At 49.8% G+C, this 22,998-nt stretch overlaps 4 protein-coding genes across 4 annotated transcripts; 3 read left to right on the top strand and 1 right to left on the bottom strand.

Moving 5' to 3' along the window:
• Positions 1–5,869: 5,869 nt before the first annotated feature.
• On the top strand, positions 5,870–9,157 carry GGI43DRAFT_45179 (Clr5 domain-containing protein). The gene is made up of 3 exons (XM_083209850.1): positions 5,870–7,332; positions 7,394–7,575; positions 7,636–9,157. Exons 1-3 carry the CDS (start codon positions 6,181–6,183, stop codon positions 8,900–8,902), a joined length of 2,601 nt encoding a protein of 866 aa, XP_083060441.1. The 5' UTR covers positions 5,870–6,180; the 3' UTR covers positions 8,903–9,157.
• A 670-nt stretch (positions 9,158–9,827) lies between these two features.
• Positions 9,828–11,415, top strand: GGI43DRAFT_405170 (S-adenosyl-L-methionine-dependent methyltransferase). Its single transcript, XM_083205996.1, has 3 exons — positions 9,828–10,012; positions 10,090–10,325; positions 10,379–11,415. The coding sequence occupies exons 1-3, from the start codon at positions 9,904–9,906 to the stop codon at positions 11,273–11,275; spliced, it is 1,242 nt and encodes a 413-aa protein (XP_083060440.1). The 5' UTR covers positions 9,828–9,903; the 3' UTR covers positions 11,276–11,415.
• Positions 11,416–12,394: 979 nt separating this feature from the next.
• On the bottom strand, positions 12,395–17,156 carry GGI43DRAFT_44929 (class I SAM-dependent methyltransferase). The gene has a single exon (XM_083209848.1). The coding sequence runs from the start codon at positions 17,034–17,036 to the stop codon at positions 12,588–12,590; it is 4,449 nt and encodes a 1,482-aa protein (XP_083060439.1). The 5' UTR covers positions 17,037–17,156; the 3' UTR covers positions 12,395–12,587.
• Positions 17,157–18,168: 1,012 nt separating this feature from the next.
• Positions 18,169–18,513, top strand: GGI43DRAFT_383816 (uncharacterized protein; the record flags this gene model as incomplete). Its single annotated transcript, XM_083203442.1, has 1 exon — positions 18,169–18,513. One exon carries the CDS (start codon positions 18,169–18,171, stop codon positions 18,511–18,513), a length of 345 nt encoding a protein of 114 aa, XP_083060438.1.
• Between the last annotated feature and the right edge of the window lie 4,485 nt (positions 18,514–22,998).

The following is a 22,998-nucleotide window of genomic DNA, read 5'->3' as shown; positions in this document are numbered from 1 at the left end:
GTCTGTATTACATTTGATACAAGTGTTTCATATAGGGTAACATTGAAGCAAAACCAGAGTCCGCAGGGATCCAGGATTGGCATATTTTGACTATAAGGTTGACATGTATAGTGCCAAATCGAGATTCTTCTTTCATCGACATTGCTACCTTCGTCATAGATCTGTGAGCTATGTATAGACACGATATGAGACATTCTGGCTACAAGCTACGTTGATCGTCCTATCCATCTTGAATAGAAACTCCTCGCGTTTAATATCATCAAACACTCTCCTTACGAACTCCCCCCTTTTCTTTTCAAACTTTTACATCATAGAATGCACATCTACTCCACATGTATAATTCGCATCTAATACATACAGAAATCAGACAACACTTTCACAAGCTGTACATAAAAATCATGCTATAGCAACCAACATCCCAAAAGAACGCTTGCCCATCTCGTAACACCCGACTCTATCCCGCATCTCCCATCATACTACCTCATGCATCCATCCATCGTGGCAAATTACTACCCAAAAACAAGCATAATGACTCAAATCATACCCCAAATGCGGAATTCCACCGTCTTTCCTATTCCTCATCTGTCTCATCCTACAGGACAAACAGCTCATACGCGCATATGGAGGACTATTCATAGACTGAACCTGAAACCTGACTCGAACCCCATGACAAACAGATAGAGAGAAAAAAGGGAGGCTGTGCCAACAGGGTATACGAGATAGTACCCCATTAAAGGACTAAAACTAATGCACCAGGTTTCCCACCTGCAACGACGGTCTGCCAAAAAGTCCGTGCATTTTTTTTTAATACTAGCGAAAAAAAAGGGAAATATGAAATAAAATTGGACATCACATGTAAAACCTGCATCTTTATCTTCACCAGCTGAAGCCGTGGCATTTGTTTTTAGCTTGACACACAGTCCTTTCTCTCGCGCTGCTTGCCTCCTTTAACATCTGTTGAGCCTCTAGGCTGAATATGGAGAACACGAGCTACACTGCATATACTATGTCTCGGAGGATTTCGGGGATGCATATCTGTGCAACGATACGTGCCGAAAGACTACAGTAGCGTACTTGAATATATCGGCTCATATGGCGAGAGGTAGTTGACAGGTGGGTATAGAGTAGGCAACTGAGCACTTGTCAGAGACACAGGGCTGAATAGCTGTTAGTTTCTGAGACATAGAACACGAGGCGCAGCTGCGGTTGATCATCTAGTATTCTCTGCCGAGGGCCTTATGTGGATGCATGTGATCCTTTTCGTGGGGAAGAGAGTTGTTTCTCCAAGCTCATCTCGGTGTCTGTAGACACCATTTGCTGATTCCCAGTAGCACCACAAACTACCAAAGTAACCCTGGAGAACAATAAATCGAGACGCACAGTACTTCATTATAGAGTACCACTCCTAAAGGAAACTCCTTGCTATGAGGAAAAGTCTTTCCGGTAGCTCAAAATATTTTCCTGCTTCCACGGAATCTAGTTCGTCACCGCACGTAGCACATGACGCCCGCTTTCATAATGGATTAGCAAGGAATGTCACTTTGGATTCGACGGCGTGGCTTCCGCACACAGTAGCCGTCATTGTTTGCCCCTGGATGAGCTCGGACGATGCTAAACTCGGAGAAAAAAAAAAAAAACGAAGTAGCTACTCGACAGTGTGAACGATATGCGGAGAAACTAGACGATGAACCGGTCCAGGTGGAGGGAAACTCTACTTTGTCCCATTCTTTTGGATCTTCTGATGCCAATAGAAAAAAAAAACTAATGAGGTAAACTGCTCGTAAAAGCCGCAGTTTGTTCCATTGGGTTTGGATCTCAAATAAACTTTCTCCGCAGATTCATTCTGTGGTGTGTATGGATTCTAGAATGGGCTTTCCTACATGTCAACGCTAGGTTCACAGGAAGGATTCAATTTTAGGAGCCAATAGTCTCTAATACAACCATGCTGACACGGCTTGGCTTCAAGCATCCCGCAGAAACGATGGAACAGTCTATTTTCGTTCCATTCATTCGATTTCCAACGAGGCTGGCCAGCCTTACCCCAGAAAAGGAGGTCAGAATCCCCAGAAACCGCCACGGCGGACCGGCGGCTATCGTCGGGAAGCAACGTGCACTGTTTGGTGGTGTGAGAGCATGGCATTTCCTGGGGAAATGTCCACTTTGAAGGACCTTTTCGGAAAATCACGACTAATAGAAATAAAACCCCGTCATCTTGGCTGCGGGGGATGCGATGCGGCCACGCGATGTAAGTTTATGTCGTGAATGTATTGATATTGTACTCTGTAGTTGGTCGTGAGGAAGCAGCACGCAGCCGGCAGAGCGCGAGGAGTCGCAGTAGGGCACAAAATCGGGGCAGCCACACAGTAGAAGCCCGACAGGGCCCGAGCCGCCTCCGAAAAAATTTGCGCGACAAGCTGAGCCTCCGCCTCAAACACGCTGCGCTGTGTACCTCGGGTGCTTTTTTTAGTCAGCAAAGCATAACTACCTGCAGCTGCAAGTGTCGCCGACAGCCGGTAGCTGTTTCAACATCGGTTGATGGACCGTGGCATAGGGAGCTGGAATTGCACCTCGCATGGATATGCCGTCGGCTGGGTCGCCTCTGGCAAATGCAGCAAGCAGGTGGATCGCCTCAAGGCCATTTCGGCATGGTTCCATGATCCAGCTTTCGGCGGCAACTCTGAGCTCCGCTTGTCAGTCCCCGCATTAATATAGTACTGGTAGGCCTCGGGGCACGAATAGCATTCAGGTAATTCGGCAGTGTCCCGGCTAGATCCAAATCTCGACAACCAATCTCCATCGCGATAGTCCTTTTAGGGTCTCTGTAAAGACTTCGTTTGTTAGAATTTAGGATGCGGTTGCCAAGTTTTCATTGTAGGGGCTAGGCCTGTTTTCAGGGGAATATGATGCGAGCGGCTTCCTCCCGAACTTAAGAGCGCCTCCCCCCGTCAAATCGGGATAACATCCTGGCATCCATTCATGGCCATGCGATTCGTCATGCTGCTAAGCAAGCCACTTGAGCTGCTGCTTCGCTTGTCTGCGACCCAACGTCATTGGTCTCGACCTAGAAGGGCCCTGGCCTAGAGAGTTTGGCTGGCGGTACTACTACTCGTACTCAAGACTAGCAGTAACTCAGTTGTCATGCCAGGCTCGGGAATCAGCCACGGATGCACGAGACCAACTGCGACTAGTATATACGAAGTATTACTAGTATTTGTCGCATTGCCCCAAAGCAGCCCCAAAGCAGCCACGCTGCTCTTGCGGTAGTACCACAGTACTTCGGGTACCCTGGCCTGTCGTATCACTGCATCGAAAAATCTGCAGATTCCCACGAGCTGAAGGGTTCGGCACACACGACATGACTATGATATGCGAGTGATGAATCCTTTGTCGCTTCAATTAGCTAATCATATCCAAGTGACCTCTTATCAGTAGCCGCGCCAGTGGACGAGGCTCGGGAAGCAACATTTGATGGCCAAGCGGATAAACGAAACTAAGCACTTGGCACGGTAGGGGATCCGTGTGCCGCAGTTACCTAGGTACATGTATTTCTCCGTCATGTGAAAGTAGCTGGAGTACAATCTTCAAAGTACTCTTCACATGTGGCTCAGCGAGCGCCGCCGTCTCATATGGCGCATTAAATGTCAGTGCTTTGCACATGTTAGCATTTTCTTTTCGTTTTGACATTAGCGTTATGCTGCCCTAGCTGATTTGGAATTTCCTTATTCTCGGAAGCTCGTTTGGCAGCCTGCAGGCGCGAGAGGAAAAAAAATTTTGAGAATGGCGTAAATCGCCGGGGCTCTTGCGCTAGGTGGACGCCAATAGAGATAACGCCAGCAGAGGATGTAGCACGCACTTCGTAATTGCACGCATTTTTTGCCGCAAGCCTTGCTTCTCGTGGATAGCGGGTCTGGGTTGCTTGGTCATAAAGGGCTCTGCCCACTTGGGGCAAATGGCGGCCACTCTGGCCGTTAGCTTCTATCGGGGAACATTGCAGTGGTCTCTATGATGCAGGACTTTGAGTGTGCTTATCGATGATAAGCTTCTTTTGCAGCACCAATAAGTCGGACAGCAGTAGGTACGGAGCACTTCGTAATAGACGAGTGATTTGAGATCTCGTGAGAGACCACCCACAACAGCAAGCACAGTGTCCAAGGGAGCGGGTTCAGGGCTGCGACTGACACCAAGCAATCCTTGCTAGTCCCGCAGAAGCTGCTGACACCAGGTCTCGGCGCGGGTCAGCCCCAGACCCTCGATAGGCTTCTGCTTCGACCCACGGCGGTGGCCGAAGGCGCCAGCAGTATGTTGCGCCGTACTCCGTACTCTGTGCCACGCCGCTGAATCGCGTTGCGCCCCACAATGCTGTCTCCCCAAGTTTGGTGTTTTGGCTGCAATCAGCCTTTGTTCAAATCAAAGAACTGCACAAATCGCCATGGACAAGAGGCTGTCGGCCCGGCTCCAGCGCCTGGTCATCCATGCCCACCGTCCATTGCGCATGGATCAGAAGAGTGCCATCCCGACGGATTTTACAACTCCGTATGGACGATCCTTCCAACGCAAGGCAGCCATAACAGGGCCAATAAAGTGCATACTTGCAGCGTTCTTCGTAGAGTCGTCGCGGGAAGTACTGTCAGTTGATGGCTGCTATCGAGCGCTGAGAGAAACCCCCCAGGTATACTGTATGGAACCTCTTGGTGGTCTCCGAGACACATGCTCTCGTTCAAGTTGGTCCAATATGGGTTTGCGGAGTGGTGCTATATTGGTTAGCGTACGGCGCTGAGACTAGGGGCTGGAGTAACAAACCCCAAGGACCCCCATACATACTCTGTATCTTGCAAGCAGTGCGATACGCCAGGGCGAAGACGACTATCAGGCGCAAAGAACATTCTATTTAGCGACTTGGGCGGAATGGTGTGAGCCCTAAGCCTTCCCGCCCGCTGGCTCGGTCACTCCTTTCGAACTGGTAATGGCGTCCGAGGTGATCGGTTATGCCGGTGCGAATTGTAGTGGTGGTTCAACTTGTGGCGCTTTTTTTTCCCCTCGCTTGAATGGCTCGCATATCTCAACCACCTTGCCATGGATATTCGCACTACAGAGACACCACAAGACGCAGAATCCTTCTGGAACTACTGATTAATAGGTAGATTCATCGAGCTGTGCAACTGAGGCCCTCGTTAGCAGTCGAATGCCATCATCGATGGTCTCAGCACAGTGTCCTCGTGTGTATGGCACCAGGGGTTGGTATCAGAGCGCTATGATTGGTGGTTTTGTCTGGTGGATGGTGGCTTGAGCCCATATCACCTTCTGTTTCTGGCCGATGGTGGCATTCCCACACGCCGACCCCCCTGGTAACTCCAGCTCAGTGGCCGGCAGCCCTACTTGTTTCCCCGGCCTGGTTATTTGCTTCGCCATCGTTGTTGCAATAGTCGTTAGCCACCAGCCTGCATTAGGTTACATCCCCTCTAATCCAATCTTTGGCCTGCCTGTCTTTGCTGCTAGCCCCTCTCCACCTGCTCTCGTGCCTAGGCTCTCCCGTCGCTGTTTAATCCAAATGTACTAGTAATCGTAGAAGCATACTAGCATACTGTAGCAGCTCTCTCCGCCCCGGCCTGTTTCCAGCGTGTATTGGGGGATCTCTCCCTCTTATCTCAGCGGGGGCCTTCTAAACTGAACGACGGCAAATGGGATTTCCATTCTTGGCAGCCTAGACGAGGGAACTTTTGCTCGCCCTCTCTGAACTTCGTGGCTTGGCCTGGTCTCCTCCTCGCACGCGGGTTTGCTCTGCTGTTTGTCCTAATAAAACTACACAATAAACTGTTGCCCTATCAAGGCATTGCCCACATCAGCCGATATCTGGGGAACGATACCGATATCTGCCCCTAGCTGGTCTTTGTACTGGGCTCAGCGCTCGTTTAGTAGACCTTTCTACCGCGGTGTTTCTCTTCTCTTTACTATCCATCTGCGCTGGGCGACTATGGGCACTTTTGCCCGCCTCCCTTTCACGACCTTGATTTGATTGAGCAATCTCGCTCGCCACTCCAGCAGAGTGATGAATCATCGCGCTGGAGACTGATTTATTCTAGCCGAGTCTTTTGACTTGCTCAGGTCCGTCAGTGACTGACAGACAGATAGCCGGTGGACTGAGCACCAACTGCTCCGTCTGCTTGGCGTGGGCACGTTGACATGTTCCATCAACCACCAGACAAGCCTCGCGCTTCTGGCTTCGATGATGATCCGTTTGGGTTTGTTGCCAACCAGGCTTGGGAAAGGTATGGCTTCAGCAATATTTCGTCGCCTCCGCCCCCGGGCCCTCAGCCCATGCAGAGAACCGGACGAGCCTATTCCACAGCATCTGTAATGGACTGGACACCCGAGATTGACACAACCTTTCACCACCACAACGGCGATGGAGTTGCCATGTCGCCGCCAGAGAATGTCGACATGGGCAGTATGAATTCGACTCAAGGAGGAGGAGGAGGGGTTGGCCGCTTGGTCTCGCATTTCGAGAACAAAGGATATGTCCCTCCACTGCCTCCGAGACCCATCAATAACGCGCACCACCAAACGCATCACCTTGGTACCAGTCCCTCAATGTCGTCACACTTTGGAAGTCTAAATTCCGTAGCCCAATCGCATAGGATCTCGAGTCCCGTTAATAGCTCAGGTGAATCTCAATATGGCTCTCTCGGTATTCATTCGCCGCCAACTCCCAGCCCGATTGCCACCAGTATGGGTCGCTCCGGTAGTATGCACTTTGGCAGTTTCCATGACGCCCAGCAAGTGCACAGTCCTGGTGTTGGAACACCGTTTGGAAGCATGGATGGGTTCATGAATGCTACCCGTGTGAACAGTCCGATGGTATCGACGCCTATGGTGGCCAGCCCGATAGTATCTACACCAACTCAAGCTACGCCCACAGTGCCTGGCACCCCTGGATTTGAAATATGGCGTCCTCCTCCCTCGATGGGGTCCAAACCAGAGCCCTCTGGTCTCACCAACGCGACCAACTTTGCAGGCTATTTCAGACCACCGGTACCAACGACGCCAAAGCCGGTTGTGAACACGGGCAATCAGTTCATTTTGGAATTCAACCCAAGCGCCGCCAAAGTAGCCAAAGGAAAGGCCCCGGCGAAACCACCAAAGCCTCGGTTGCCTCCACGGAAGCCTTCTACTGTCACACAAACACAAGCTTCGGCGCGAGAACCGACACCTGCGCAAGCCCCAACACCAAGACCGGTACCAGTCGCTGCTCCAACCCCAGGACCGATGTCTCCTCCTCCAAAACCGCCTCGACCCTCAGAACCTTCTTCTTCTTCTTCATCCGCCCCTTCTACTGTAAGTCATATATAATAAACCAGAATCATCTCGCCCCCGCCGGCACTAACCAAACAATTAGTCTCAACGGAAGGATTCCATTTCTCTTCGTGCCCAGGCAGGTACTAGGCCGTCACGGGAACAGGTTCCTGCAGAGGCGTGGGAGCAATACAAGTCCACTATCCGAACTCTTTATCTTGAGGAAAGAAAACCGTTGAAAGAGGTCATGAGCATCATGTCTGAACAATACGGTTTCCAAGCTACGTATGTTTGATCCTTCTTTTTCATATTGTTTCTTGAATGCTGACCTGGTTCGCCTCTCAGACCAAAGATGTATAAGACCAGGTTTTCTCAATGGGGTTTTGTGAAGAATAACACAGAAGAAGAAGTCAAGCGGTTGTTGTCGATGAAGTTTCAACGCGATGCCGAGGGCAAGGTTTCCGAATTTGTCCGAAATGGCAGGGTGGTTAACCTGGGTACTTATCTGAAGCGAAAGGGAGTGACGGAGTATGATTTGGTGGATTTCGAGCTGCCTGCCGATCTCCCAGCTCATATTCGATGTAGAACACCAACGCCACCTCCAGCACTTCGATCCCCTGACCTCCTTCGCGCTCAAGAGCTCGTCGTTGGAAACATGCGAAAAGCATTTTTGCACTGCCGGCAATTTGAGATGGAGACGGATACCCAGATTAGTTGGCCATCAATTATGGTTTGGGGGGCTGGATCAAGCGACCTCTTGCTCGAGGCCAACTTTCATTTCGAAGCACGCGATGCAGATCAAGGAGGCGACTATATGATGCGAGCCTTTAAACAGCTCGAGGTGGATTTAATGAAGCTTTCACCCCAAGGCATCATGGAGTTGATCTTGGGTATGATTAACGGCGATCCCGGCATGATGACGGCCCTCTGCAAATATTTGGCGGCATATTCGTCAACAAACTTTGAACGCACACATCCTCTTCGGCAAATTTTCACTTGTTTATATGAAGTGCAACAGAAGCATGGTGCGAAGACACTCTCCGAACTCTTGTGGATCAGCATCTCCACAATTGCCGAAGAACTCGAAGCGATCTACGGACGCCGCCATCCGTATGTAGCTCGAACATGGTCCGATCTCGCGTTGTTTTATAACCAGGTGAATCCCGAGAGAATTGAGAAGCTAGTAATCGAACTTCGGGCGCTTCAAAAACAACTCGAGCAGCGGCACGGCGAAACCAGTGTCGAGGTATTAGCTATCCGATACTCCATATTGCAGTTGTTGTATGCTGCATCTCCAAGTTCCGATGCCGCGAAACAAGCCGCAAACGATTATTGGAACACATTACGGAGTATGAACACGATGTTCCCCATGCGAGACCCGCGTCCGAATAGCTACTGCTATCACAGTCCACTTAAGGTCGATCCGTGGACAAAGAGATGCCGGAGGCGATACGATCCACTCGTAACCATTATGGAAGAGCTTGTCGGTGTGAAAATTCATCCTTATTTCGAAGAGGACTTCCACACAACGGAGCATGCCCAAGAACCCCAAAATGCGTGGGCGGCAGCTCTCCAGATGGGCACAACAAATAGGTCCTGGGGCTTCATTTAACGAAATGTCCCAAGTGGCACAAATAACAGGTATCATATTACCTCTGTCACTCGTTTACTTATGACAACTATCTTGTCAAGAAAGAAAGAAAAAAAGTCTACAATGCGCGTTTTGGCGAGCATGGATTGTTGAGAGTCAATGTCGAATCTCAGCGAATGGTTGATACCCAGCATCAAGAGGGTTATGCGCGCATAGCGACGATTTCATTTCCATCTCATATCGAGCCTGGAGTTTTGGACGGCTGATATTTTCACCCTCGTGAACTTTCCTTTCTCATCTAGCTGACGCTGACAAGCCCTTTTCCTTGATTGTTTGTTGCAGTTACTGCACCTCGAGCCGGCGTTTTATTTTGGGGTCTTGACCTTGGATGTAAATCATCCGTGTATTAATAGTGTGTGTGAGAGAGATTTTTTGCCTTTGCTTTTTCTTTGTTTTTTTGCAGTGCTTTGCTCTTTTTTGTGTGTGTTTCTGGAGATGTGGTGGCGCAGAAACGAAGCCAGGCTGGGCTTTTCAAAAAAGGGCGAAGGAGGAGTTGATGGGACTTGAGCAGAAAAATACCTTATCGAGCATTTCCTGCATTATCTGGGAAGGCGACGGCAGGCTGGAGTTTGGATGGCAGGAACGGACGAGGAGGCAATTGTCATGCAGATGGTAGAACCAAACCGTCCTTCTGGGAAGGAGCGGCAGCCCACTGATTTCCCATTGCACCTTCTTTTCTATCAACTTGCCTGTTAGTATTAAAACTTTTGGTAATGAATAAAGACATGATGACATTGTACATGTACATTTTTGGCCAATTCCTGCTACTTTTATGGTATATATTGTGCACTATAATTTCTTAAGTACATGACCCTTGGAAGGAAACAGCGAGCGGGCTCTCCGAAGAATCACCGGCGCAAAAGAAAAAAAAGTTTCTAGTGACCTCATCGAATACATCACAAACATACAGCATCGCAACGTCTTCCGGCCAGGGCAAAGTCACTTTTTGCCCGAACACGACAATGTCGCTGTTATGCAGCCAATTAAGCTCCAAGCAGCCTCAGCGACTAATAGCCAACCGTAGCAAAACCCTCTGCCGCTTCTACTCTTCCTCAAACCGCACAATCCAAGGTACGCTACGCTCTTGAACCAAACTCGGCCCATAGGCACAGAACATACAGCAAACAAAACCCCCTCGTCCTTCATAGAGCACGACGTCCTTTTCCTTCGTCAACATGGCACCAAGCACGCAAAATGGCATCTCACGGCTCCCCTGCGCCCTACATCTCGTGTGAAGCTCTCTTATGGCGCTACCGTCCCGGCGGCAGAGTTGATCGGCCGTCGCATCCTCGATGTGGTTCGCGATAGCGCCGGCAACTCTGTAGTTTTGCATGAACCGTCTCTTGCAAGCTACATCATTAATAGCGAGCGCCTTGCCACACCGGTAAGTGTACTCTTTCTTCTGTACTGGCAATGCGCATGGCTGAACGGTTGCAGATCTATCCCAATGATGCCAACACCATCGTCTCCCTCCTCGACCTAAACCCATCTCGCCCTGGGGAAGACGACCAAGAAGATGCAGGCCCTCCTTTTGAGATCTTTGAAGCGGGCACCGGTATGGGTAGCCTCACTCTACACATTGCTCGCGCCCTGTATGCCGCAAATCCGCAGTTCCCAGCTCCTCTACGGCGAGCCCTCATCTCTTCTCCATACAAACCTCATTACGACTTTACCGATTCAAGAGGCTGCCTAGAAGTCTCCCCCGAAGATCAATCCGCATTTGATGCATATGCATCTTCCCGTCGCGCGATCCTGCATACACTCGACCACAACACGAAGCATGCCCGAGCTGCATATAAGCTAGTACGCAACTTTCGGCGTGCACAGTATCTACCTGCAGTGGACTTCCACGTCGGTTCCATAGACGAGTTTCTTAGCCGTCGACTTGAGCAGACAGGAGGTCAGCCTTTTCTCTCCCGCGCTATTCTCGATCTCCCATCAGCGCATGAAAACGCCGAGCTCGTGATCAAGGCATTGCATCCCAACGGCATCCTCATCCTCTTCAAACCCTCCATCAGCCAAATTGCCGATTTCCAAGCTTGGTCCGCTGAGACAAAGCAACCAGTGCGCACAGAAAAAGTAATTGAGCTATACGCCACCACTGCTTCTGACGGTGGTGTGCATGACAGCTCCGGTGGAAGACACTGGGATGTGAAAACAGTAGTGCCGAGGGCACAGCAAGGCGAAGATGGGAATAAGAAACCGGTACAGGTAATGCGGCCAAGGGTAGGGGAACGAGTTGCTGGTGGTGGGTTTTTGGCTGTATTACGCCGATGGCCTATTTCTGAAGAGCCAGCTCAAGAATCTCCTGAGGAAGTAGAGCCTGAGGAGTGAGCTCGAAATCGCTTGACTGGAAATTATTATTCTTTCTCAAGAAAATATGGTTATAGAGCGCGTGTCTTGGATAGATTATCGTTTGGCTGTTTTCTTTTTTGTATATAATGCCGCATATTATACGTATATACCAAATAGACATATAAACACCTCACGCAGAGATGTACCCGACCTATATGGCCAGATATAAATCCAAGATCATCATAGAACAGTTAGTATACTCAACCACACCCCATACCAGCGTTATGGAATAAGAAACGAATGTTTAATCTTAGATAAATATCTTTTTTTTATATATCACTCCTACTCTATGTACAGATATATAAGAAACAATCGAAAACGGTATAATTACTCTAAAAAGAAATCCAACACTTATATGGAATCAACAACAGCGAACATCAATGCTCAACAGATAGTAAATCAGCCAATATGCTTCTCGCTTGTTATTTTGGCAAATAAAAAAAAAGGCCCAGCCAAAATTCATTCTCGCTTCTCAAACATCTACCAAATTGATGGCGGGTATCTCTATATACAGCGTTTAAGAATAAATAATTTTCAGGTATGTCGTCATAATCGTCATAATCGCATTCATGAATAAGAAAAAACACAGTCTTCACCATTGCCTCCTTTTCCTTTATGGTCCTCCTCTTTGCGCTCTTCTTCTCAATACGTTTAAAGTATTGATATCCATTTCGAAGAACCATCCACAGAGTGCACCGGCCTGCCATTGCATCTGCTTCAAGGTCCTTCTAAATGAAGCGCTTTCCATTAAGATTTAACCCCTGATTCTGTAGATAAAAAAAGAAAAGAGAAAGAGAAAGAGAAAGAGAAAAGAAAACTGTCTTGTGTGTCCGGCAGCTAATCTTCCGTCCGGCGGCGAGATAAAAATAGGTGAAACGAAAGCAAATAGAGAAAATCAATAGCATAAATCAAGCTGAGAATGTCAAATGCTCGCTAGATGGAGGCTTCATAGCCACCGCATGCATATATGCTGTCTTCGGCTTCTCCGCCGAAGAAGGGTAAAATGAAGAAAATATCGATTTTGCGTTATTAAGGGCTCCGGCTCCTGAGGTTATTCGAAACAATCGGAGGAAAATGAAAAGAAAGGAATGTAACGTCATGCTCGTTGAAGATCCAGTCTTGAGGGTAGGCTTGCGCCTTATTTTCCAATCTTGGAATTTTGTTTTCCAATGCCAATTTTTTTCCACATACCAGTGGAAAGAGAGGAAAAGAAAGAAAATAAAAAGAAACAAATACGCGTATACTGTAATAAAAAAAAATAGTGTCATAGGCAAAGACACTGTTGATCTGCTCAAGGCGCACGAGCACAACATACCATCAGCTTGAGGCTAGTGCCCAGCTCCTCGCATTCTCTGAGTAAAGCCTTGTCGTACCAGATGCTCTTTCCAGATGAATGGCTAGCTGCGTTCTCATAGCATCGAGAGTACCACCAGCGCCCTACTCGGGACACCATATTGGTGATACCCTCATCTGCATTTGAACTCTGATCTCGCATCATTTCTGCTAGGCTGGGCTGATCCTTGGGTTTCTTTTTCTTGATATCGGCTGAGCCTTTGCATTGAGAGTTATCGTCGGAGGAGGTGATTGAACTTGCCACCGGGACACCAACACGGGCAGCTTTGATCGTTGAAAAGCCACTCTTTCCCAAGAGACGAACAATTAGATCGGCTGTAGACGCTAGATTGGTTTCTGGCGATGTTCCGTTCATGCGTTCTTTGAGCTGACGAATGGCCCGGCGCCCGCGATTGCCCATATTATTGAGATCGACATCAAGAATAGATAATTCAAGATATCCACCCGGCTTGAGCACGCGACGGGCTTCAGACAAGACGTTCTGATAATGCGCCTCTGTGGCTGCAGCTGGGAATCGATAAACAACGCAGTTGAAAGTTTGCGGCTCAAAGGGGAACTCGTCAAGATGAGAAACATATTGTACTTGATGATGGTTGGGCGGGCTCAAGGGATAGCGAGATGGAGAGCTCGGTACTTCGGCAGGTAAAGGAGCACGTGGGGATAGGTTGAAGAAGCTGGCAGCTGAATAGGTTTCCGCAGCATAAAATGACCAGTCATCGTTACCAAGTCCATCGATAACGAGAACTTGGGGGCGTTCAAGGGACTCTTGGCCCCGCACCAGTCCATGGCGAATGTCGCTAAAGAGAACTTGACCAAAAGTAAGCCATTTACTAACGGTCATAGATCCTACACGAAGATTCACTTGAGCCAGAGGTGTTCCTTCTTCTGAAGAGTTGGATGAGCTCGACTGCCTAGACCTGTGAGAAGAAACAGTGCTGTGACGAGTCGTCTCAGCGGCGCTAGGCTTCCTTGAATGTCCGCCCTGATATTGCTCTGCGTCTTCCGGCACCGGTGAGGGTACGGTAGGACTGGGATGAGGCTGAAAGGCTTTCCGAATTCTCTCAGTCATATCAGCGCTATAGGAAGTGGAAGCTGTTGGAGCATCTGAGAGAGTCGACAGTTTGCGGCTATCAGTGACGATTGTTGGAGACTCGAGAGACTTTTCCTTCAATAGCTTCATTTGATATGTTTCGAGATGAAAAGGAACGCCCTTAGAAGATGTAGTCGACTGTCGATCTTTCACAGTTTCTTCCCCCAGAAGATCATCATACTCATCCCAAACCTCATCTTCTGCAGGTGGGTCATCAGGCTTTGGGATAACAGCGGTCGCCTCTACATAGCTGTAGACACAAGATTCAGTCGAACTGGTACAGTCCGAATTCTTTCGAGGAGAAAATGCCAAGAACTCTTGTGTAGCTGGAGGACCAGGAGATCTGTGTGATCTAGGCTCGCTAAAGAAGGAAAATTCTGTCCCCGCGTCGGTGGTTGAGCCTTCACCGCTTGCATCCGGAATGGGTGTGGATGGCTTGGAAAAATTAGGCACTCTGGTGTTCATGCCTAAACCACGTGTGGGAGGTATATGCAAAGCCAGCGGCTGATTTGACCCAAACGGACGTGAGAAGCTACGAGGGGAAGCCGGCTCTGGACGGTTGCTCACCACATGGGGGATTCTTCCTACTTGTGGTAGTCGACTGGGCCTTCCAGAGCTCAGCGTCACAGCAACAGGAACTTCTCCTTCAATTTGTGGAAGAGTGGGTTCGAGTACCATGGCCTGAAGTTCCTGGCCAGGTAAAGAATGCTGCGGTATGATGTTTGCTGGAGGCTGCAACTGCGATATGATGGGAGACTGCCCTTCCGCTGCCTGCAGCTCGGGGGTACCTATCTTGGCAGGCGAGCGCGAGTACGCGTCAGCTTCCCGTAGAATCTCCCGTAGGTCAACAGGTTCTTGTTCAGGTGAGTCCATTATAGTATAAAAAGCCACAGGCTTCTTCTCCACAGGCTGAACAGTGACTGCAACTGTCTCACTTGTTTTTCTCGGCTTGGGCTGAGCGTTTGATCTACTAAAGAAATTCCACTTTTTTGGAGATCGAGGCTTCTTCTGAAGTTTTTTGGGTGCTGTTTGGGCATTGCTCAACTCATGAGATGGTCCCTGCTGGATATTAAATATAGAAGACTCATCAGACATGATGCTGGTATCAAAGCTAGTCATTGGCGATGAAATTGCCCCACTGGTATTTATCGGTTGTGGCAGTTGTAAAGGATTGTCCGGAAACGACTTCAGTCGTTGAATTGATCGCCGGAATGCCAATGTAGATCCCATGGTCACGCTACTGGTATCGGTGCTATCAGATGGTCTCCGAGCATTAGAAGATCCACGAGGGATGGCCGAAGGCCAGAGAGATGTTCTTGGCACATCTTTTGAAGCAGAAGACATGGTAGAAGCTGCTACCGAATCAATGCTTGGACGTTCGTTTGTTGATAAACTCAGGTTGCTATCTGACCTAATGAGCTCGGCACTGGCGTTTCGATTTTCAACGATAGCTCCTCCTGAAATAATAACAGGATTGATGCGGTCAGCCAGGAAGGAATCACCGCTGACAAGGCTCTCGTTCGATATTTGAGGATTGGGAATGATTCCACTCCGTCGTCGAAGAGCACCACCGATTCGTCCGTACCCTTCGTGACCTGTGCCAGCCGCTGGGCCCTTTCTAGATACTTTCTGTTTCTCCTTTTTCTCTCTATCATTTGTTGCGCTCTCAGAAGCAGATTTTTTGCGCCCAAAGAATGGAAATCGAGAACCGGAAGCCTTGGCAGTCGAGGTCGATGTATCGGTTGGCTTGACTATGCCAGACACGCTAAGCTTTCTCCGACCCGTCAACCTACTTGGTGGGATAGGTTGCTCAGACGTGAGGAGATTTGATGTCGAGGCACTCCTATTGGCTTGCGAAATTGGAGGCTGAGATGGGTGAGCAATTGAAGACTCACTATCACGCCTCTCCATATTGGCTGCCCGGAGTGCTAAAGTACTTTGAATGACGGGGATCGGGGTGAACAGCTGGGACTTGAGGTCAGCAGTTCCATCCCGGCTTGGTCGGCGTGGCGGCATAGCTTGAGGAGATGGCGACTGATGACTGCGAGGTGAGAGACTGGACTTTGCTGGGGGCGACATCTCCATGGGCCGAGCTCTCTGTTGGAGATGCTGCCTGGGAGAAAGCTCTTCATCATCTTGGTTCGTACGGAACCTCTGGGAAGATTTTCGTGGCGGTGGGCTTTGTGGAGGCGCTCCCAGAATTTTTCCACCTTTCCTCTCCTTTTTTGGATTAACCACACTCCCTTTAACTGTAGAACTTGACGATGAAGAAGTCAGTGATTCTCTGACTGCAGCTAGGCCATGAGGGTCAACGCTTATTAAGTCCACTTCATTTGATATACTCCCAGTTCTTCGCCTAGTCACAGGTGGGCGAGTAAAAGCAGGACTGTGTTGCCGGGTCTTAGTCAGAGGGAAGCCTCGACTAGGAACAAAAAGACCGGGAGACTGCGAAGATATTGAAGTTGGGGTAGTGTCACGGCTATATGGTCCTGGACCAGGAGATGCCGAGAATCTTGTCGAAGGACTGCCGCTGATGGCACTGACCTGGCTGCTGTTAGCAGAGAAGAGCAAGCTCCCAGGTGTTGGCGGTGGTAGATCATGTGTAGCCAGGCGATAAGGCATATCCGCGATCTGCCTGTTCAAGACATTGTGCACTCGATCGTGGTGGCGATATCGATCTAGCTCAGGATATATCACCGGAGATTGGCCAACCGGCTTGGAGACGTTTGATGACTCCTCGTTATAAACACTGCTGGAGCTTATGATCACACCTGGATCAAGCTGGATTCCAAGTGCCGGATCTATTATAACCTGTGACCGGCGCTTGGGAGAACTTGAGCCAAGGTTGGTAGAATCACTAAGCAAGCTGGCGGCATCGGGTGACAGAGAAGGATTCTTCCGTCTCGGAACATTCTGTCCCAACCTTGAGCCACTATCGAATGACCGACTAGAAGAGGATGAGCCTGATTCAGTTTGCGTGTGGGACCGAGAGTGGCCAGAGGAGCTCGTTGCTGAGCCCCATGACTTTGATTGCCGGTCCGAAGCAGGCTTTGGGGTAGGCTTTTGGGTAGCAGAAGTAGCAGAGGGACGGCGTGCTGAAGACGGGAGAGGGACCCGGCTGGCCCCGCGGGACTGCGATTGATCCTGCTTTGCTATCTTTGATGTGTCTGTTTCTCTTTCGATCGCCCGGGAAGTAGATTTTGGGATGCCGCTCAGCATTCTCGAGTCTTCAGTTCGTCTTCGAAAGCCATCGGTGGGCTTGGCCGGTAGTCCGTATCCCGCCTTGGGGGATGCCATACTGTTCCAACCTCGTGGGATATTTGTAGTATTCCAAACATGCCTTTTATGATATATAGAGACGCATATTTCGCCCAAAGATGTTTTCCTAAAAGCTGAAGCTTGCTCTGCGTTCAAATTAGCAGATGCAACGTAACTATGAAGTACAAAGTAGAATATGTGTTGGTAACAGCAACCCAGGTTAAACTCGACTCATCAGCAACTAATTAGCGAAAAAGAACTTACCCAAGCTCAGACCAGCGCCTCTTCCTTCAATATACTTTTGTTCTCTCTATTTTCTCCCGCTGATATTAACAGCAGTCGGTATACAATAGAGCACAACTAGGCGGGCTAGGACAAGCTCTTGGTGAACAGCTTCAGGGCAGAGAAAGAAGCTTCTGCCAAGACTTTGATAAAGCGAGCGTGTGTGGCTAATTCGAGAACAAATGAAGAGAAGAAAAAAAAGAAATTATTCTGCACGGAAAGGGAACAATGTAACGATGGAGTGCCGGTAGTATAAAAGAAACCGGCAGACTGAGTGAGAGGACCGGAGGAGTGGAGACGCAGCCCGAGACGGGAATAAGCTGACTAGGGATGGAGTAGCTTAGTGCTGCTTAAAGCGCTTGTGAATAGGTAAAATTGACTATAGCAGGCCAGAGGGCACTTTGCTGGTAGCAATCAACAGGGGGATGTTAGGCTTGGGAAGGATTTCGCCAGCTAGGAATCGATTGGCTACTTGTGCGAATACAGGGCGTGGCAAAGAGGTGTGGAGTGGCGAAACGAGGTCCAGCTTGCACAGGCGATACACCAACGAGAAGTCGTTGTGAGAGGACCACGAGAGCGGGGGCTCTGGTGGATGAGGCTGCTTGGAGTGGATGAAGAAAAACGCAGTCTTTGTAAACGCGAGCATTGGCATCTTGTGGGCTGCATGCCTATTTAGGCCTTGAAGGCCTCCGGATGGAGCATCGTGAGTGGTCGGCTGCAGCCGCGACCACAAGTACTTGGAAAGCCTTAGGGCGTCACTGGTGGCCCATTCTGCCCTCCCCACTGCAAGATGGCAAGCTCTGACTGACCATGCGCAGAGCAGAGAAAATGATATCCTGCGGGCTTGGGCGGCGGTCAATTGTGGCCGATCGGAGGCAGTGCGATGACCATGCACTGGCAAGTCGTCCAGACCAGGGTCCCCAGAAGCTTTGGGGAGATCAGTGGCACTGCGCTTCTGCTGGAGCTGCGCCGCATGCGCATGAAAACGCGGCCTGGGATGCCATCGTCCTATTGCATGCCGCCAGAGGCCGGCCGGGCAGAGCGAGGCGGCGATTGGACGCAGGGCCTGGCAGCAAATGGGCGAGCGGCGTCTGTTCCTGGCAGTCCAAGCACCAAAATCCTCAACATAGCGCCCGAGGCGGTGGGGCACCGAGGGTCTGAGGGTCTGGCAGGCCTCTCCGTTGAAGATGAAAGGCTACCGTGGTTCCTGATGGTGCCAGGCGGAGAAGACTAGGTCGACAGGGCCACGGTGCAGCAAGAAAGGCTCATTGGCGCGCGGCGTCAAATTCGCGTTGCAATTGGCCTGGTCGAGGCTTGCATCGCATGAAGTACCACGAGCGCTATTGCCCAGCAGCAACACACTGGCCACATGGTCCCTCTCTATCTTGGTCTGGCCGATCAAGACCAAGGTTGATTTCATGCCATCGTCAGTCGCTATCGTCATCACCAAGAAGGAGAAGAGAGCTGAGGATGAGTTGGCAGCCGGGGCAGTGATCGTTTCTCTCTCCACGTCCTAACCCTTTCCTGTCTTTTCTTGCCCATGGGCGTGGTCGCCGACCTTTACCGGCCGCTTACGCCCGTTTGGGAACAGGCATCAGCCACAGCCGAGTGTTGTGCTCTGTCGCTTGCTAGAGGTCAAGAAGCCATATGCATGTCTCAGACATATCTTGCCTGCATGTCTCATTTACGTCGACTCCGACAGGTCGATCCAGAGAAAGAGGTGTCTGCATGTCTCAGCATTCCGCACGATCTGCGTCGTTAGCTTATACCCTTTCTCGTACTGGGCAGCCATCAGTGGTGGGCGTCAAATTTTGCAGACATGGATGGTGAGAGAGATGGTGAGGGCCAGAGAGAGATGGGTGTGTAGGTACTAAGGCAGGGCCTTGGATGTGTTGCCTCAGGTACCACCAGTTGATACCTTCAAACAAGGTAGACGGGCAAGATTAGCAGGTGCAAGCAGTGCTATAGCGGTACATACGCTGAGGTATTACTCCGCAACTTTCAACTTTTCTCTCATCTTGTGCTTTTGCTCGTTGCTCGCAAGCGACTTCCACATGTCAATACCCCGAGTATACCTCTGTCTATCCATAACATCTGCCCCGCATAGATCCATCTCCCTCCATCTCGCGCCGTCTTTTTCTGCCATCTTTGTTCTCAAATCTCTTGCTCAAGGCCTGTAATACGCTTGTCTGCCTTGGTCCCTAGTGCAAATACAGGTAGATGGGCCATACCCAAGTTCCCTAGTGCGCTGTTTACCCACTTCGATGTCTAACGATCGCAGCGGATGGATATCTGCTGAATCCTCTCAGTGGTCAGTTAGGCCCCCGTCCCGACAAGCAAATGCTACTTGTGCTAATTCTATGTCCTTGCATACACATGTCTCTCTCCTCTCGCTTCCAAAGCATCGCTGGGCACGGGCAAGAGTCACCCCGCTGCCCGAGCAAAGACGCCACCAGCTCGATATTAACATGTGCCCGGTGTAGCACTGAATCCTACGCCCGTATCCAACGACGGTCTCTTCAAGCGGACGCCTGGGCGGACAGATGTCGGCCATTATTCACCTTTGGAGGGTGCTCCCGCATGGGCCTCTCCTGCATCTCTCATCTGCATGTAACCAGCTGGGGGACATTGGTAGATCATCATGCATTGTAGCCACACGCAACGCTCTGTGTTTTCGACCAGGCCTTCGGCGGAAGGGGAAATTAGGCTGGTGATGGCCACAGAGCACTGGGCCTGGCAATATTTTCTCTCTCTCTCATCATTTCCGGCTTCATCACACGGTGACAGTGCTCGCGTTACAGGTAATACCGGGTGAAGCCAGCCGCAAATTGTCGCACCACTACTATCACACCGCGGAAGCCAAATAGCCAGGGGTCTAACGCCTCAAGTGGGCTCGCAAAGTCCCAGCTCTGGAGGCTCACTTGCCCACTTTCTATTCCTGAACCCAGGTCCCGCTACGGAGTACTTTTGGGGAAGCCAGGAACGACGATTCGTCAATATTCTGAGATGGCGGCTGCCTCTCTGCTTTGATTGGCCTCTATTTTGAGATTTTCTCCCAATCACATTTCTTCAACTATTTCGACCCCATGCTATCCCCTGCTAGCTAGGACCCCCCGATAGCTAGAACGCCTTGTTCCATATCGCTAATTTGTACCTACATAGCAAACAAACAACCCCAGCATGATAATTACACTATGCTCAGCTGGATAGCTTTCGCGGAATACACGACTCGATATCAATCGCTATCATAAAAATGCTGACAGATATTCTTAATAATTTGGATAGCTGAATTTGCCAAGCTAGTCTGCTCAATGCGTACGTCGCTATCTAGGGAGTAGTAGTATCTTGATTGTTTGCCCCTGCAAGGCAGACAGTAGTAACTGCAAGGTCTACTCCATATTACACCCTACCTCATAAGGAATCAAAATCAGAGTCATCTGAATACAAATGACAATAATAGCAACAGCAGGCCTTGATCCGACCCCAACATGACGCTAGACAATACGGCAGATACCGGAATTGTCAGCGTATTGGGATGACAAGGCCGTGCTCCGTTGACCCAACAGCTCGGGGAACATAACGGAGCTGAACACCACATCCCTTGGCATTGGAAGCTAGTGGCGACAGGATGTGTTAGTATGTCCAAGTCTATCAATTGCCGACTTTCGCTGACGCAGGGTTATTCATGCGGCCTGTTGGGTATCTCCTGGGACAAGAAAAAAAACATGCTCGAGCAGGACCAGCGATATCACGAAGTCGGATGGGAGGCAACCTATGCTAAGAATACCCTGCGCTGTCGTCAACGTGCATTGAAGTCCTGCAGCTGCTTCGCCACACATGGCCACAGTTGGAACAAAGTGAGGCTTGTGACGTGGCACGTCCTGCGGTGGCCGTTCCCGCAGTGGCTTCGGCTTTGTGGGGCTGGTGGCCTGTGGCTGGTTGCCAAATCGAATCGCCAGATCTGCGGTCGCCGCCGATGCCGTTTTTGCTGGCGGCACTTTGCTTCGCTGGCCTGTGGCGTGGTATTTTCTTTGTTTTTCTTCTTTCTTCTTTGCCCACATATGGATGGTGATGTATGAACACGTCGTCAGGCTTTTTCGTCTTAACTTTTGCCTTTTCCGGAGGTCAGTCGGGCTCATGACCCGAGTTCTTTGTACCTCCGGCCGGGCCCGAGACTTGATAACACTCCCCTTTAGTCGGCTTAGCAAGGCATAATATCGGCAGGTAAAAGCACAGCTACGTACCGAACGGGCATATACTTCTGCTGCTACTATGTAGGTAGTGTGGATGGAGTACAGCAGGCTGCTATTGAAACCAAGAAAGAAAATCCCGGGGCAAGAGTAGCGAACCAAGTCACGTCCCTTCTCTTTCCACAGCTTCACACCCTATCTGCCCATCTGCCCATATCAAAATGTGTGCAAGACGCCAGGCAAGGACCCCATCTCGTTTAGCCCAGCAAGGGTTTCAGGACCGTCATTGGTTCCCGAATTTGAAGGTCTCCAAGTAACGTGACGGAAGGGTGGCCCCGAGGTGCATCAGTCTCGAATGCCGTCCAACCACTCCAGCTCTTCAGCGCTGAATCATGCTACCGATGGCCCTGCACGTGGGGAGCAAGCCTGGTATGTTGGCTCGCCGAGGTGAAAATTTCTGCTCCGTCTCACCTCCAAAAGCGATGACCGATGACCGCCGCTAGACTTGGCTCCTTGGTGTGATTGTTGGTTGGAGCGCTTGATTTACGGCACAAGTGGGAGCAGACACGGGAAGCCGTTTATTATTCAAACTGCGGGATTAGCGCGCTGGTCCTTTCACAGTCTTCAAACGGATCTTTTGTCCTGTTAGCCCATTCATATGACATATCAACTGGGCGGCGAGCTCGAAGGGGTTGCCCATTCCATCGAGTGATTGGCCTCTATTTTGATTTAACGCAGTGGCTGATATCTGACTACATGCTGAACTAAGCCATTCTTTGTCTTTGCTGCATATTTTCTAGCAGACTTCGTTTTTGTTGTTGTGTTGTTGGATGTGTCGTCTCAGACATCAGCTTGGTCTGTTCTAACATTGGATAAACACTCTTCCTTAGCCTGCAGAGAAGGATCTAATAAGAGCTCGAATATAGCAGGTGTGCACGGAATTCTCTTCATTTTTCTCTCAGTGGAGAGCGATACACGCATCGCTGAAGACGAATCACTGTCGTATCGTCCCTACAACCTCAAGTCAAGTAGCTCAGCTGAAGAGAAACATCTGGCATCCCCTCATTTCACTTTTTCATTGCTTTTAAACGCTTTGACGTTCTCCCGAGAATATCCACCTCAGCCTACAGATATACTTATAGTAACATCTCCAAAGTAGAAGCTCGCCAAGACCTCATCATCGCTATTAATCCTCTGTCAAGCCCACTATCGGATGGTAGTGCTAGAAGCCACTACTGAATCCTTCAACCTATATTCCCCGGGCGCGTAAGCATTCTCTTTTCACTGGGGGGAAAAATGATTATTCATAAAAACAACGACCCATAAAGCAAATACTAGCTTCAACACTAGAATTGGCTCCCGTATAAAGTAGCGCTATGAAGCAGTACCATCCTGCACGGGTATACACAGCGATATACTTGCACATAACGTTATCAAGACGACACATCACATTTAGAGCAAATGCAAAAAATTAAGATGGCGTGCTTAACTACCCGTCACGGACAAATTCCCCTTACCCCTTGTCCACC

The sequence above is a fragment of the Trichoderma evansii genome (genome assembly GCF_050947405.1).
Source record: "Trichoderma evansii strain SZMC 28006 chromosome Unknown GGI43scaffold_10, whole genome shotgun sequence".
NCBI classification, from domain to species: Eukaryota; Fungi; Ascomycota; class Sordariomycetes; order Hypocreales; family Hypocreaceae; genus Trichoderma; species Trichoderma evansii.
The sequence above is the reverse complement of the archived record's forward strand: the minus strand, read 5'-3'. Positions and strand labels throughout refer to the sequence as shown.